The 16,649-nt window shown below is 47.1% G+C and overlaps 1 protein-coding gene across 2 annotated transcripts in view; it reads left to right on the top strand.

Annotated features, from left to right (window-relative positions):
- The first annotated feature begins 2,012 nt into the window (after nucleotides 1-2,012).
- Reep5 (receptor accessory protein 5) overlaps nucleotides 2,013-16,649 on the top strand; it is a 30,107-nt gene continuing 15,470 nt past the window's right edge. Inside the window, exons 1-2 of one of the 2 annotated variants that reach the window (XR_003952491.1) lie at nucleotides 2,013-3,800; nucleotides 4,506-4,599. Coding sequence is in view for 1 of the 2 variants with exons in the window: in NM_007874.3 (NP_031900.3) it covers nucleotides 3,683-3,800; nucleotides 4,506-4,599 (212 nt within the window). In the remaining variant the exon portion in view is untranslated. The remainder of the gene's footprint in view (nucleotides 3,801-4,505; nucleotides 4,600-16,649) is intronic. The other variant, NM_007874.3, reaches the window with a different exon arrangement.

The raw sequence follows: 16,649 nt of genomic DNA, 5'->3' as shown, positions 1-16,649 counted from the left end.
CGTGAAAGAGAGGGGCAAACAGGCCATGCCACTCATGTGGGGAGCGGAGGGCAGCTTTATGGACTTATTTCTCTCTTCCCACCATTATGAAGGTTCTAGGGAGTCAACTCTGGTCGTCAGGCCTGGGGGCAAGCTCTATACCACCGGAGCCATCTTCCTAGTCCTGTCTTGTCTTTTTTGAGACAGCCTCATGTAGCCCAGGCTAGCCTCGGATTCATGTAGCCAAGGAGAATGACCTCAAACTTCGGATCTCCCTGCTTCTCCCTTCTGAATGTTGGGTTTGTACGTGTGTCACCATGCTCAGTTACATTCTATTTCTCTTAATACAGCTTTAAAATTTTTATTTGGGGCTGGAGAGATGGTTCAGTGGTTAAAGAGCCCTGACTGCTTCTCCAAAGGACCTGGGTTTAAGTCTCAGCATCCACATGGCAGCTCACAACTGTCTATAACTCCAGTTCCAGGGGATCTGGCACTCTCATATACAAATACAAGCAGAATGAACACCAATATGCATTTAAAAAAATATTATTAATTTACTTTTATATTTATTCTTTTACAATGTCATATATGTCATGTATTTTATATGTATGCATATGTACATATATGTAAAATTATAAAAATGTATATATGCATGTATATATGAACATGTATGTATATATACATTCTTTACAATATATACACATATATGTTTACACATATATACACACATATACATATATGCATTAATATTCATATTTTTACCAGCATTTCCCCCATTATCTTCTCTTATCTCCTTCCCTCTCCACCAAGCTCTTTTTTTCCCAAGTCATCCTCTCACCTTTATGTCTTGTGTGTGTTTGTGACCTGCTGGATAAAAGTTTCCTACATGGCCTCTCTGCTTTCCTCCAGCCAGTCTAGCATGGAGCACCTTAAACTTACATTTCCTTCTGACCTTTAGATGTGAGCCATTGTAAGGCTCCTTCAGCAAAAGGAGGACACTTGGCAGTAGTAAGTGTCCCTGTGGCCTGAGGGTCTCTTGCTGGTGTCTCACGGATGCTGGGTGCCAAGAGAGTGGGTACTCAGTAAAGATTATTCAGCAAGTCAAGCTCTGCCTCCTCTGGTCACAGAACCAAATGACTTCTAACTCTTCCGCCCTGCAAAAGCCAACCCACAAAGAACCCTCTCCACCTCCCCAGAGGTGTACCAACAGCACTTGAGTCACCCCGTGACAAGTTGACTTCCTTCCTAGGAGCTGCCAAAGTCCACCTGCTCCTGCTGGACCAAGCCTTCTCCCTGGCTTTCTAGACAATAGTGTGGTCTGTGGTCCCAGACTAACAGTGTCTGGCCCCCAGAACATGGCATACTAGATAAAAGAAGTGGGCGGCTAGTTTAAGACCTAAAACAGGGCTCTTCTATTTTACATTGTTTCTCATCTATAAAAGGTTTGTGAGGACCATGTGAGCCAAGGGTCCCATGCTTCTCCAGTCCGATTGCAATTATCTAAAGGAAAAAAAATGGTAATATTCCTCTCAGTCAGTGTTAGCCCCAAATGGGAGCCAAGCATTAAAACACAGGAGCCCATGGGAACATTTCTCATTCTAAACAGCATGTTACTACACACGGCAGCCATGAGTGCACAGGAGTGTGTGGAGGACAGGGCTCAGGCTCTATTCTTGCTTTCCTGTGTCTCCTCAGCAGCTTTCTGTCTTATTTGGAGGGTCAGAGTCTCTCGCTGAACCTGGAGTTCACCAGTTCAGTGAGGCTGGCTGGCCATAAGATCCAGCATCTCCCTCAGAGTGGTGGAACGCTGGCACACGGGCTTTTTACCTCATGCTTGCCTGGCAAGACTTTTACTGACTGAGCCACCTGCCCAGTATGAGGCCATTCCTTAGAAAACAGAAGTCACCACCAGAGAGTGAATTCAGGACAGACACAGCACAATTCGGCTCACTTTTGGGGGTTGTTTGGTTGTGGCTGTTTTCAAATTTTTATTCTCAAAACAATGGGATTCCTTTGTTTTTAGGTATATTTTTATTTTTGTTTGTTTGTTTTGTTTTTTCGAGACAGGGTTTCTCTGTGTAGCCCTGGCTGTCCTGGAACTCACTTTGTAGACCAGGCTGGCCTCGAACTCAGAAATCCGCCTGCCTCTGCCTCCTGAGTGCTGGGATTGAAGGCGTGTGCCACCACGCCCGACATATTTTTAATTTTTAATGGTGCGTGTATGTGTGTGTGGACACACACACACATACACACAATCGAGCAAGTGCATATGAGTACAGGTGTCCAGAGAGTCCAGAAGAAGGCCTGGCTTCGCTGGAACAGGAGTTAAAAGCTGGGTACTGGGAACTGGACCTCACTCTCAGCAAGAGCAGTATGTGCTTCTGACCATTGAGACATGTCTTTAGCTCTACCTGCTTGCTTTTCAAAAGGGTCTCAGGCTGGCCTCACACTCTCTATGTAACTGAGGCTGCCTTGGAACTCCTGATCCTTCCTGCCTTCCAAGAGCTGGGATTACAAGGTATGCGGAAACCATGCCAGGCTTTGACCCACATTTGGTTCCTGTGACTGCAACATTAAAAAGTAATTGTAGGCTAATGGGCATTTGGGTGTGGATGCTTTCATAACAACACTATTAACTTTATGGTTCAATTTCTTCAGTGATTAGCTGGATACTGGGGTGGGGGTGGGGGGCAGCTGAAAGAGTTCATTTAAGACCCTCGGGGGGAAAAGGAGAGGAAACTTGCAGATAAGAAATATGGATCGAGCACGGTATCTACTCATTCCCATGGAAGACAATAGCTCAGTCTACAAGTGGACAAGGGTTTAGGACCGAGAAAGAATGTTGTGCAGGAGACCTCACATTCTCTGCTGAGAAACGGAACTACACTGCCAAGGCCTTTGAGTCTTATGTAATGAGGAAAACTTGGCAGAGTAGGAGAAAGGGCGACTTCAGAAGGAGTGTTCTGAAGAAATTCGGGTAAAAGACCATTAGAGCCTAGGTTTATGTGGAAGAACCTGGACACCATCGTTCACACTCATCTTCCCGGTAACTGTGCATTTAGGGAAGTGAAGATTGCCACTTCGCTGGTAGCTGCTAGGAAACACTTCCCTTCTCTTAGATCTCAAGGTAACAATAGCCCACCAGGAGGCTAGACTACCTTGCTTGAAAAATAGTGTGCCCTAGAGGAGGGCATGTGAGCTTTCTCCAGGGGAATTTTCAAAACTACCCTGAGTCCTGGCACAGGAGGGAAGCAGGCCTGCTCACAGACTTGCTCAGGGCCGGTCACACATTTCCATTTTTAGGTTAAATATGTCTTCGTAGGTTTAGCACAGCAGGGTGTCCATCAGACTAGTCTTACGCGGTTGTAGGCATTTAAGGTCACCCGCCCCTTTCTGTCTAGGTGCACCGATTGGATTTAAAAAGTCAGGCGGACTCCGGGCAGGTCCAGCTGCTTACAGCGGGGGGGGGGGGGGGGGGGGGGGGGGGCAGCGCAGTGAGCCGGGTATGGGCGTGGCAGCTGAGGTGAGCGCTCGGCTGGGGCAGGGCGGGGTCCGCGCCAACAGGGCGAAGGCGAGCGCGGGGCGCGCTCCCGGAAACCTCGTGCACGAGCCGCGGCACCGCCCGCCCCCGCCCCGCCCCGGTCAGCTGGGTTCCGCGTCCAGCCGGCTGCGGAGCATCCCGGGCGGCGCGAACGGCCCAGCCATGTCCGCAGCCATGAGGGAGAGGTTCGACCGGTTCCTGCACGAGAAGAACTGCATGACTGATCTCCTCGCCAAGCTCGAGGCCAAGACCGGAGTGAACCGGAGCTTCATCGCGCTCGGTGGGCGGCGGGTCCCCGGGAGCGGCGCCGGGGCAGGGACAGAGGACGGGCGGGAGGCTCCTCGCGCGTGGAGCGGGGCCTGGGAGCCGCAGACTGCGGGACGCGCGGACGCTGACGTGTCGCCTCTGCCGGCCGCGAGTGTCCCAGGACCCACAGCTTTGGGCGCAGTGTCTAGCGGGGTGAAGCTCGCCTTCACGTCCCAGACCCCACCCCCACTCCGGCAGCCGGGCCTCGCGTGCACAGTCCTCGCGTGCGCCCGCGCGCGGGAGCCAGGTCTAGCCAAGCGGGGCTTCCGAGGAGGGGGGAACCGCGGGCCAGCCAGCAGGAAGGAGAAGCAGGGGACTGCTGGGTGTGCCCAAACCAGCCGGGCCCTCCTCCATAGGGTGTTGAGGCCGGGGTTGCTCGGTATGCTCAGCTCAGACCGACCCTCTCCCAGGGAGTTGAGGCAGGGGACTGCTCAGAATACCCAGCCCAGGGTCGCTCTGCCTACGGAGGAGAGGCAGAGGACTCTCCAGTGTCCCCAACCAAAACGGCGTCCAGACGATGGGCAGGCCCGACCGACCTCCTTGTAGTTGTTTCTCTGATGTATTCGAGGCAGGAGAAAACCGCCTAGGAAAGGCCTAGCCGCGAAGTATGGGTGTGGGCGGGGACTGTCCCTTTAGAATATCTGCCCTGCCACCCAACCCACTTCTCTCCTGTCTCCAGGTGTCATCGGACTGGTGGCTTTGTATCTGGTGTTCGGTTATGGAGCCTCTCTCCTCTGCAACCTGATAGGTTTCGGATACCCAGCCTACATCTCGTAAGTGACTCACCCTGCGGCCGCACTTTCCCTTCCACAACCATATCCCCAATTCAGGGCTTGTTTTGGGCTGTTTAGTCCTGGTCCCTGACATAGAAGTCGAAGCACCTTAAAGTTAAGGAACTGACTGCCTAAGGTTACACATTTGGGAAGCCTTAACTTGTTCCCTGATCTCTATCAGCTAGCCTAATGTGTTTTATATTAGATTATACTGACGTGGAGTTGACTTTATCTTGGCTGCACAAAATGTGGGGCTTAGCAGCTATTGCGAGTGAATTGCATCCCATTGGTGACTTGGTTATTTCCACCATATGGTTTTGTTCAGTTAAACCCAATCAGTTAGAACTTAATTCATTCTGAGTTACAATGAGGGCCTGATTGGCTGGGAACTCGATTTGTATCAAAGACTGACCTCACCTTGCCTTCGCGGTTCTAGTACTGGGATGTCAGACATGAGTCACCAGCCTGGATTAATTTTTTGATTTTAAAAAGGCTAACTGTTGGGCCAGTGAGATGGCTCAGTGGTTTGATGATTGCCCCAAGTCTGACAACCTGAGTTCCATTCCCAGCCAGCCACACGGTTGAGAGCAGGCTCCAACAAGTTGTCCTCTGAGTTCCAAAGGCCTCCATGCCACCTGAGGAAAGGTAATGGCAAAAAATTAAGGCTATTCTTTTTTTAATTAAAAAAAAAAAGTGTGTGAAAAAAAAAAAGTGGTGTGTGTGTGTGTGTTATGCCATGCCAATGTCTGGGTACCATATGTGTGCCTGGTGCTGGAGGAGGCCAGAAGAGGATTGTTAGACCCCTTGGAACTGGAGTAATAGACAGTTGTGAGTCATCACAGGGTTCTGGGAATCAATTTTGGCCCCTCTGGAAGTGCAGCCAGCCCTCTTAACCGCTGAGCCATCTGTCTGAGCCCAAGGGCCAAATATCAAAAGCAAATTTGGAAACACTGTAACAAATCTTATAAAATACCTTCATAACAAAACTCCTTTGTAATATAAATTATTCATGTAATTAAATTTAAAAAATGTATCCTAAGATTAGGATCTACTGATATTTATTTTATAACTTAATTTCTGTTCAAATCAGAATTGTATATCTCCATTAATGAATTCTGTTTTATATTATAACTAAGTTGGTGGGTTTCATCCTTGTTTTCTGAATCTTCTTAACCATAGTGATAAAAATAAAGGGTTAAAAACATTTCAGTTGGAGGCTAAGACACAAGATAATATTCTTATACCACCTGACTATCATTGGCCAGATTGGAATTTAGCATATACTAGAAGGGAAAAAAGGATTTTATTTGTGTTTTGTTTCTTTTTTTCTTTTCTTTTTTTTTTTTTTTTTTTTTTTTTTTGGAGTCAGTCTCAAGTAGCCCAGGCTGGCCTTAAACTTGCTGTGTAGCCAAGGATATCCTTAAACTTCTGTCTCCACCTCGATCTCCTTCAGTGCTAAGGTTATAGGCAGTGTCACCCTGGCTAGTCTTCCAGATTTGTTTTTAGAAGTTTGTTGTTCTGGAAAAAGGCCAGCTGCTGACATGATGCGCTTGCTTGTGACATTGGAGATCCCTCAGGCTTCAAGTTGACAAGGGTTTTTACTCTCCCGGTGTTACCTGCACCATCTGGGTTTTGTAATTGTACCTAGGATCACTAAGGTAGACTGGGAACAGTTGGTTTGGCTTTCACTGCAGGTAAAGGAAGAGAGAAGCCCTTCTCGTGATCTCTAATGTTAAATGGGGATGTGCAACCTTGATTCAGAATAGCTAGTAGGTCACTGTGTGTGGTAACAAAATTACCCTATGGTATTCGCCTCTACCTGACTCTGTCTGTCTGTGTATCTTACTTGTAACTGTTTTACATGGGACTATGTGGTTTAGAGTTGTTTCTTTTCTTCCTCCCTGTGAATGCTGGGGATTGAACTGGAGCTGTCAGGTTTGACAGAAAGCCTTTTCCCCAATGAGTCCTCCCCAAGAATATGGACTTTAAAAAAGACTGCATGGCATGGTAACTTTCCTTCTTTGGGGCTACTTGATATATAATTGTATGAGAAACGAGCTCCTTTGTTGGCATTGACACATTGTATGTGAGCTGTAAAGGGTTAAGTGTTTCTTGGGTCTGGGCTCAGCAGTAAAGGGCATTGGCTGCTCCTCTTGTGCTTGTGACTGAAAGTGGGGTGGAGCCACTGTTTCTCTCTGACCAGAGGTGATCTTAGGCTGCTCCATCCTCAGTCATACTTCACAGTGGTTTTTAAGTTGCCCTATTATTTCTTCGTTCATACATTCACTGGCTACATATCAACAGTCACTGGCTCTCCTTACTCACAAGATACTAAATGTTTCTGTCTGTTGCTAGAAGTTCAAACAGCAGATCCTGTTACTTCTAAAGAGTAGAGCCGGGTGGGATTTTCCAAGTTTTGGGATTTAGTCAATAAGTGAATACGCTTTCTTCACAGTTTTGATATTCTGAGACAAAGTGACATTTGTAGTACATTTCAGTAAGAGTTAGAAAAAAAACACTAAAGACGGAATAAAGGACACTTAAATGATTTAAGCAGAAGTTCAGAAAGCAGTGTTCAGTGAGCATACAGCCTGCCGGTGTGTATGTATGATGTTGCCTTTCTGTAGGTCCAACTTTTTCACCTTTAAAGTCAGCATAGGATTGTGTGACTTGGATAGCCTCTGGAGTCATCTCAGGGACAGGCATATTGATGGCTGTCTGGGTCTTCCCCCATAGGTCCTGTTCTAATTGGTCAGGGATATGGCCTGGGCTCTCGGGGGTGGGGTGGGGTGGGTGGGTTGAAAGACTTGTCAATCTTTTATAGTTTTGAAGGGGTTCTAGTGCTCAGAAAGTGTTGGAGCCTGTGGTTCAGAGCGGCAGTAGGGAACAATACAGAAGCGCCCTGTGACTGTGAAGACAGCAGAAAATGGCCTCTGTTCCCGAGAATCGGCTAGAGACCTCTTCAGTGCTCTGCCCTGTGTTGGAGAGGAGAGAAAAAAAAATGGGTTTGTACACAATACAAGGCATACAGACCACAGTCAGTAAACAGTCAAGCAGCCAGTGTTAATTTAATCAAGTCTGTTCATTGTGTAGCCATTGAGATTGTACAGGTTTTTGTTTTTAAAGAAAGAAAATCCTTAACAATGATGGTTTTGAGTAATGCCCAGCTCATTGTTTCTAGGGGTTGGGGGATGGCTCGGTGGGTCAGAGTGCTTGCTGTGCGAAGTGAGTCCCCAGCACCCACATTAGAAAGTGGGGTCTTTGTTCATTCACCTGCCTCCCCAGCATTGTGGGGTTGAGGTAGGCCGATTCCAGGAGCTTGCTGGTTACAGTCTAGCCGACACAGCACACTTGCTGCTGCTTCACTAGGAGGCTTTGTCTCAAGGACACATAGAGGAAGACATTGGAAGTCCTCCACTGGCCTCTGCATGGCCCTCGGGCACATAAACCCACACACTCGTGTGCATACTCTCACACCCACATCCACACCCCACCGTGTTTCTGCATGTCTCAGTCTGGTTGGACTAGCCTAACAGCAGGTGATGTGTGAGTGAGGTTGGTTTTTTATTCTTACTTCTGAAGGCTGAGAATTCCAAGACTGCAAGCCACCAGCTGATTTGGTGATCTGACAGCTGTTCTGTGCTTCATAAACAGCATCAACCTGTGGTGTAGTCACGTGGCAGAAGAGGAGAGCAGACTTGCTCGAGTTGCTTACATCAGTCAGAACCCTTATAACCTAGTCACCTTCTGAAGGTCCCCATGTCTTAGGATATGGGGTATTGGATTCCATCAAACTGATTTGTGGGGTATGGAAATCCAGACGTAGTGGTCATCTTCACTCAGTCGTTCTCTGATCCCCTACTGTGCTCCTCAGTCCCCCACATATTCAATCTTCAAATCTGAGGTTCATCTGCTTAGCAAATGTCAGTCCAGCCGTACACCAGGGGCCGGTGTCACCCTTTAGCTATGGCATGGAATGAGATAGATACACTCTCCCTTCTGTGTCAGCAGTCTGCCCGTGAGCAGGTAAGAAATAGGGAAAGTAGAGAGTAACAGGAACGGCTCTTTGGATATTTATCTGCGGTGCTATTTAAGACCTGAGGAGTGAGCTGGAACCAGCCTGGCAGAAGTAGAGTGGGCCATGGCCTGAGGTGGCAGCAGCCTTAGCCAATGCCACCTGGCTCTGTGACAGGGAAGAGTGCCTGGGAATGACAGAGAAGAGGCAGGTGCCAAAGGGGTCCGGACGTGCAGAGGGCATGGCTCACCCTGAGGGAGGTGCACCTTTCACTCCAGGTGGTTGTAATTTTTTCTGATTGTGTGAGAGAGGGCTTAAATAAGAGTCACATGATAGGACTTCCCAGATGAAATGTCAATGGCCGCTGAGACCTCTGGAAGGGACTGGTGATCTTGCTAAAAAGTCAACCAGAACTTATTTCCTTCTTTCTCCACCTTTCAGCTTTGTTATTGTTATTTCTTCCCCTGTAGCATCATAGGCTGGGCATGCAGACTTCTCCTGTGCCACCATCGGAGAGGGCATAAAGATTGCATCTAAAGCATTGGGCCTACAGATTGCAGGGTGTGGAAATGAAGTTTGGGAAAGCTCAATTGGCCTCCTGCCTTTTTCCATTACTCACCCCCTTGAGAAATTCGTGGGCGCTGCTCAGGTGCCTCTGGCCCCAGGTCAGGACTCTGAATGCTGGAGCATGGAAGCAGAGGTGAGCAGGGAGCTAGTGCTTGCCCACGGGCCTCCTTCTCCGGGGTCTTGTGTTTTTCTGTGCACATAATCTCTTTGAGCCCCCTATTCTCTGTGTTTAGACATTCTGGCCGCCCTGACTAGGCTGTCTGGAAGCCAATCCCAGCCTTTTAGGTTACCAAGAGCTGTTGACAGATCTACCTTCATCTCACTGATAAGAAAAGGCCGGCCAACAATGGAACTTGTTATAGGGACAGACCCACCTCTTCTTTCCCCGTAGCAGTGTATATACTTCAGTGGCCAGCATGTGCAAACATCTCCACTGTCTAGTTCCGAACATTTTTGTCACCCCCAAAAGGAAATCATTAGTGGTCATTCCCACTTCTCCCCTGTCTACTTTTGTCTCAACTAATGTGCTCTGCACATTGGACATAGGTGGGATCGTCCACTTTGGGCTTTTGTGACTCTGTGCAGTCCTGCTTTTAATGGCAGTGCTTTATTAAGAGGCCCTGAGACCAGCAGAGAATGGGACTCTGTATCTTCATGCACAAAGCTTGTTGCCTGAGACCTACAAGGATCCCGTGGGGGTGTGACGGTGTGGTGCTGGTTCAGCCAGGGCCGTGAGTCCTGACCCTGCTTCTCTGTACAAGTGGAACCATGATGCGAAGTGTAATGGTATGGGTTTCTATGTTTGTTATTGCCCTGCAGGGAGAGGGAGGGTAGGTTCTCTGTCCTACCCAGAAAGCTTTTGGTTTACAATTCTGTACAGACACCTGCCTTTCTTTTTACTTTTTATGTGCTTAGAGAAGTCAGGCTGCTACTCTGCCCGAGTTGCCAGAATTCAGCCTTAGAGGTCAGGTACAAACCAAGGTCCTTTAGTGTTGAGTGTGGTTTAGTTTTTGTTCTCTTTCTGTAGGGGGTTGAACGCAGGACCTTGTGGGTACCACCACTGAGCTAATACACAACCCCTTTTAGTTTGAAATGATATTCTGTGGTCAGGCATGGTGAACACACAACTACAGTTCTAGCACTTAGAAAGTGGAGCCTGAAACAGCAGGAGTTCAAGGTTATGCTTAGGTTGTATGTGCGTGCATGTGCACACACACACACACACACACACACACACACACACACAGAGGAAGAAGGGAGAGGCTATAGAGGTGATAGATTTCCCAAGGTTACACAGAGGCCGGAGGGCAGTTTTGCCCTGCAGCCCTCAGTTACTCCACCTTTGCCACATTAGTGCTAATCTCATAGACTGTAAGTATGTCTAGAGTTTATCACGATGGCATCTGTATTTAGAAGTTTTGAAATCTCACATCCACCTTGGGGACATGTTATTTTTGTTTTCCTAATGCTCTCCAGCCCAGTTTAAACTCATGGCACCAGAATAAAGAATTTTATTTTCTCTGAGCATGATGACATATGCCTTTCATCCCAGCACTGTAAAGGTGGAGCCATCCTGGTCTACATAGTGGATTCTAGCCCAGCCAGGATGAGACCTGCTCTTAAAAACAAACAGGACTTTTTTTTTTCCCCTGAAAATATTTATTTTTATTATTTTAGATTGTGTGTCTGTGCGGGGCTATGTGAACATGGTGTGGGTGCTGGAAGAGGCCAGGGGTGCTGGACCACCTGAAGCTGAAGTTACAGGCGCTTGTGAGCCACCTGAGGGTGTCCCATATGGAACTCTGGTCCTCTGCAAGAGCAGTAATAGCTCATAACTGCTGAGCCATCTCTCCAGCCCCAAGAACTTGACTCTTACACAGATGCTGGGTATTTGGTTAAGGCCTTCACTGATACAGCTCATTCAATGTTCAGAATGGTCCTGCTATGTAAACGTGATGGCAGCTCCCACTCTTACAGACAGGAGGCAGAAGTAACAGCAGCCTCATCGAGGCTTTGATCAGTTTGTGGGAACTGGTTTAAAGCCCAAGGAGCCTGGTCTCTGGTCTGGATTTCAGTTAGATGCGCGTCCCACATGGCCTTTTGTGTGTCCTGTAGATTCTTGCCGTAACCTTATGTAGTGAAGAAAATCTGGTGTTAACGTTTCCTTTTATTAAATCAGCTCTGAGCCCGTTAGCTTTGTGCAGGACCTCTCAGATAAGGTCCCCCCACCCCCTTCCCGGTACACTGGAGGCATTTGCTGAGTTTTGTGAACATGAGCTGGAAGTGGTATTATTTTTTCTCTGTTTCCTATCATGTAGCTTTAACTTACCACCCCGGTCCCCACACTGTGCATGTGCCGCGCTGTTGACACACATCCCAGCCCCTGGCTCCTAGAGAGCAGTCTTAACGAGTAACTCGCTGGTCTAGAACTTATCCCCCTGCCTCGGTTCTCCTGTCCAGAGATTTTAGGCATGTCCCATCACACTTGGCTGAAGTTAAACCACACTTGTCATAGAGGTTATAGTTATAAAGCCTTTGGTTTTGTTGACAATGGTTGTCCCTGTGCTTTGAAGATAGATTCTTCACTTTAGGTGACTTGTTTCTGAGTGGCACATGAACCATGTGCCCAAGTGTATTGGGTGTGAGACTTCAGAGGCCTGCTAATGTAGAGTAAATAATTACAAGGTGTGTTACTCCTGGGCAAAGAGCCCAACTTAAAAAGAATTATATATATATTTGTATTTAGTGAGGGTGTGGAGAGAACAAATGAACATGTGTAGAGATCAGAGGGCATTTCTGTCATCTGTTTGCTCCTTAGACTTCATTGCTTTGTTTAAAGTATATTTTTGTTGTTTTAAATTGTGCACGCATGCACACATGCATGCGTGTGCATATGAGAGCGTATGTGTGTGAGGGCAAGGGCCTGAGGATTCTAGAGGTGTCACCTGATGTGCGTGCTGGGCACCAAATCCAAGTCCTCTATAAGAGCAGAAAGCTCTTAGCCACACCGTCTCTCCAGCCCACTCTCCTCAGGCCTGGTTTTGTGGCAGAGTTTCTCTTGTTTCAGACAGGGTGTTGTGTGTGAGTGTCTGGCTGATGGGACTGCAGTCTTCTGGTAGGGGTGATGGGGTTGGGATTAAAGACATGAGCACTCTGTTTCACATGTGGCCTCAGAGGATGGAACTCAAGCTGTCCGGCTTCAGTAGCTGAGCCATCTTGCTGGGCCCCAGCCTATGTTTATAAAACTCAATGGTATTGTGTGTAAAGATTCACAGAAGCAGGCCAGGCATGGTGGTGCACACCTTTAGTCCCAGTACTAGGGAGGCAGAGGCAGATGGATCTCTGTGAATTCGAGGCCAGTCTGGTCTACAAATGGAGTCCAGGACAGCCAGAGCTCTGCTACATAGAGAAACCTTATCTTGAAAAACAAAACAAAACAAGAAAAAGAAAAGAAAAGAAAAAAAAGAGTCCCAGAAGCAGGCATTAAGGATCCGTCTTTTTATGGCAACAAGGGAAAACAACCTAGTCATACTTAGGACTTCCTAACTTTTTACATCATGGAACTTTCAGGCAATTTAGGAATTATGAGTATTCCCAAAATACTGTTCTCTTTCATTAATTTTCCCCTGACTAATTTTTGTTTTTTCTTGTTATTTTTTCCCTGTGCTTAACCCACATGTTAAAGACATCATTATCCAAAGATGAAAAAAACTGTAAGGTTTTATTCTTCAGCACTGTGAGTGTGTGTGGCTTCAGCACTGTGAGTGTGTGTGGCTTCAGCACTGTGAGTGTGTGTGGCTTCAGCACTGTGAGTGTGTGTGGCTTCAGCACTGTGAGTGTGTGTGGCTTCAGCACTGTGAGTGTGTGTGGCCTGGGTTTTCGTCCTGCTTCAGTTCAGTGGAACAGGCTGTTTCCAAGAAGAGGGTACCCAACCTGGACTAGCAAGGTTTGAACTTTTAGTCCACTTTCTTTTGTTCTTTTGTGGGGAGGAGGACCCAAACTCCAATGATCTATTCGCTCCTGGTAAAACCTTAACTTTTGATGGACTCTGACTCAGGCGTGGAAGCTCTGTGAGGATGGCCCGCCGCTCCTGTCCGTCTGCTCCTGGTCTTCTTTAGCCAAAAGTTAAGCCTGTTCTGCAGCCTCCTCCTTGTTTTCCTTAGTTTCTTCAGAGCAGTATGTCCACCTTTGTGTTGGAGGACACAAGAGACAGGACCTGGCTTCTTACCCTCTTTTAAGGACTGTTTGACACCGTATTGGCAGACATGATCATCTTTACGAAAGGGTGCAGATTCTGCTAGCTCTTTGGGACCCCCAACCACTGAAGCACAAGGATACCTGTCAGTCCAGGAGTACCCTCCACCCCCTCTCTCTTAGGGCAACCAAGTTGAGAACACTCAGATTGGCACCCACAATGCAGCCTTGAGCAGGCTTGGGCTTCCTCTCTCCAGTTCTCCTTGGTCTGTTAACAAGAAGGCCCTGACTCCAGCAGGCGCACTCAGATGCCTTGGCGTTCTCATCACGCACGGATTTGGACCAGGGAGCATTTCCACTCTTCACCCCAAGCATCAGCAGCTACTCTGTTGCCATGGTTTCTCGCAGGCCGTATGGTTTGCCATCCTCATCCGCATCTGTGAGTTTCTGGCAGCCAGTAGGAAGGAGACTGGGTTTCATCTTGATGTGGCCTACCATCTAGGAGGCACAGCAAAAAAAGAACTTAAATCCACTTTTTTAAACTTGGTTTTATCTCCATTGAGGTTTGTTTTCCATAACGCTGACTTTCTGTGGTAGACCCCTCTCCCACAAGCATGCATACAGGTGAATTAGGAAGAGCTTTTGCCTTTATTTTGGGTGTCACTATGTAGTCTAGACTGGCTGTGAATTCATCCCAGCCTCCCTCCTGGGTACTGCATGCGTGAGATACCACACTAGCTCCGGGACTTCTTAAATGTTTGATTGTAGACCGCTGAGAACCACTTAAGACTGTGGCCCGGGGTCAAGTGCAAGTAGGTCACCTGTGCTGTAACGGATAATCTGTGGTGGGCTCCCAGGTCACATTATCCACACTGGTGCACATTTAATGCGGTAAAACAAACAAACTGAAGATCTTACTTACTTCATTCATTTCTCTATATTCTAAAAAAAATATATCAAAGAAAAGAGCATGAAGCCTGTTGATACTTCCAAGTGCTGCTCTATTTCTCTCTAGAGTGACCGTGTCTGGGAGAAGAGAAGGACATGGAGAAAATGAATAGGCCAACAGTTGATGTGTAAACACTGAAACTCTGTTGTGCTGGCCGAGAACAAATGCTCTGTTGAGAGCGAGTGAGCGAGTGGAGGCTGCTGCGGGCTCTCCTCCTCCGGCTTCTGTTTTGGTTTCAAGTGTGATCTGTGTGTGCGGCTCTGGGCTGGAAGAGGGAGAGGGGAGTGGTTTTAGCTGTAAGGGTCTCTCATTTTACCAGCAGGGACATTCTGTCCTTCAGTTGTCAGGCATCTTTCCCTCCCATGTCACGGGTAACTCCTGAACAAACAAGGCACGGGATTACCACAGTGGGGTGAGACTGTTTTTTTTTCTCCTGTTCAAGGCATCTCTGCCAGTTAACCTGCACAAAACCGTGCTGTGGCTGTACGAGGAAGGAATGGTTGCCAGGGAGGGAGGGAGGGAGGGGGTCATACTGGGCGATGAGAAGGGCATGGAGCTTTGCTGGAACTTCCGATGCAGTAATGTTGCTGTGAAAGTTTAATGGTGGCAGTGTCCACCATTTCACAAACTCAGCTCCCTGGTGCCAGTTAAGAGATTTTGGCTGCAGTATATATAATCTTGGATGCTATTAGCACATACGTAGTATGCAGATAGGAAAAGATATACTCTGTCTTCATCAAAACAGCTAAAATGAAACCACTTGTGATAGGGCACACCACAGTCACAATACCCAAGAGGCCAGGCTCCCCTGGAGTATCAGTCAGAGAGAGCCTTGGTTACTGTTACATTTGAGGCCAGCATGGGCTACATGAGACCCATCTTAAAAAAAAAAAGTAGCGGGACAGTGGTAGCACACACCTTTAATTCAGCAGTCGGGAGGCAGAGGCAGGCAGTTCTCTCAGTTTGAGGCCAGCCTGGTCTACAGAGAAAGTTCCAGGATAGCTAGTGCTACACAGAAAAACCCTGTCTCAAAACCAAAACTAAACAAAAAAAGAAAACAATACTCATCCGTAAAGTCCCAAACTAAACAGCATAATGTAAGATTTAAAAAATATGGTATAAAATGCCTAGTTTGTAAGCAGAGTTTTCTTTTTAAAGTAGCCTGGTTGAAGAATAATTGTAGATCCACAGTAAAATTCAACAGGAAGACCCGAAATTCCCACCTGCCCCTCCCTCTCTGCAGAGCCAGGTCTACAGTTAGCATTCCTACGAGAGAGGAGTGTGTTACAGCTAAGCGTGGGTGGACACCTCTGTCTCACCTGAATCCTGAGCGGTGCAGCTTAGTCATGTCTGGATCAGGGAATGTTTTCTGTTCTCTCTAATGGCATTTAGTTTGGAGGGGGGGGCCAGAGAGAGAAGACTGGTAGCTCATGACTATCTCCACTTTGGTTTTCTTCATGTCCTTGATGTTATCCTTTAATGTCTTTGGTTCTTGGCTTAGTTTCAAAAAACAAAAACAAAACAACAACAACAACAACAACAACAAAAACCAAGCCAACACAGATTCAGAGTTATGAACAAGTAGGTGAGCCAGCAAGGAATGGACTCAGGCAGCACCTGTGGAGCCCCGTGGGCTGTGAGAGGCTCATGGGTGCCCTGTGTGTGGGTCAGTACCAGTTCAATACTAAAGAAAACAATTTCCCCAGTATATCTCCCGGAGTTGGCCCAAAGAGTGTTTTACCAGTGTTCAAAAATTTTCTAACCTGCACACGGGCCTTTGGGGATTTCAGCTGACTCTTTCCTCTTAGGATCTGGGGTATATTTAAAATCCATAGACAATTCTCTATTCTCCTTTCAGCCTTACTGGTAATATTTCCTGTACCAGTTCTTAGCCAGGGACTATTGATTTTTTTTCTCTCTTTAATTGCTTACCTCCCAGTGAGTTCTAATAAAAATTACTATAATTACCACCTATTATGGACCTATTTATTCTGTACCATTTAGTGTTTATAAATACATTATACTATCTACTGTAATTGTCACAGCAACGCAGTAAGGTTTCTCAGTCACTTGGTAGATGAGCAAGCTAACGCCCAGAAAGAATGAATATTCCCTGCCCCAAGGTTATAATGGGTGACTGGGGAAGGTTGGTTAAGTGATTGCAAAGCCAGTTATAGTGTGCCCGGGTATCCTCACCTAGTGTAATTAGTTTTTGGTAGTTTACTTCGTGTAAGTAGAAAGTTCAAATGATTTCATTTCACCTGATGGGTTCTACCCTCTCTTCTCTGTTTCTCTATGTGTATTTATCAAAGGCCTTTTAATCCC

This window comes from Mus musculus, chromosome 18, assembly GCF_000001635.26.
Source record: "Mus musculus strain C57BL/6J chromosome 18, GRCm38.p6 C57BL/6J".
Lineage (NCBI taxonomy): Eukaryota > Metazoa > Chordata > Mammalia > Rodentia > Muridae > Mus > Mus musculus.
The sequence above is the reverse complement of the archived record's forward strand: the minus strand, read 5'-3'. Positions and strand labels throughout refer to the sequence as shown.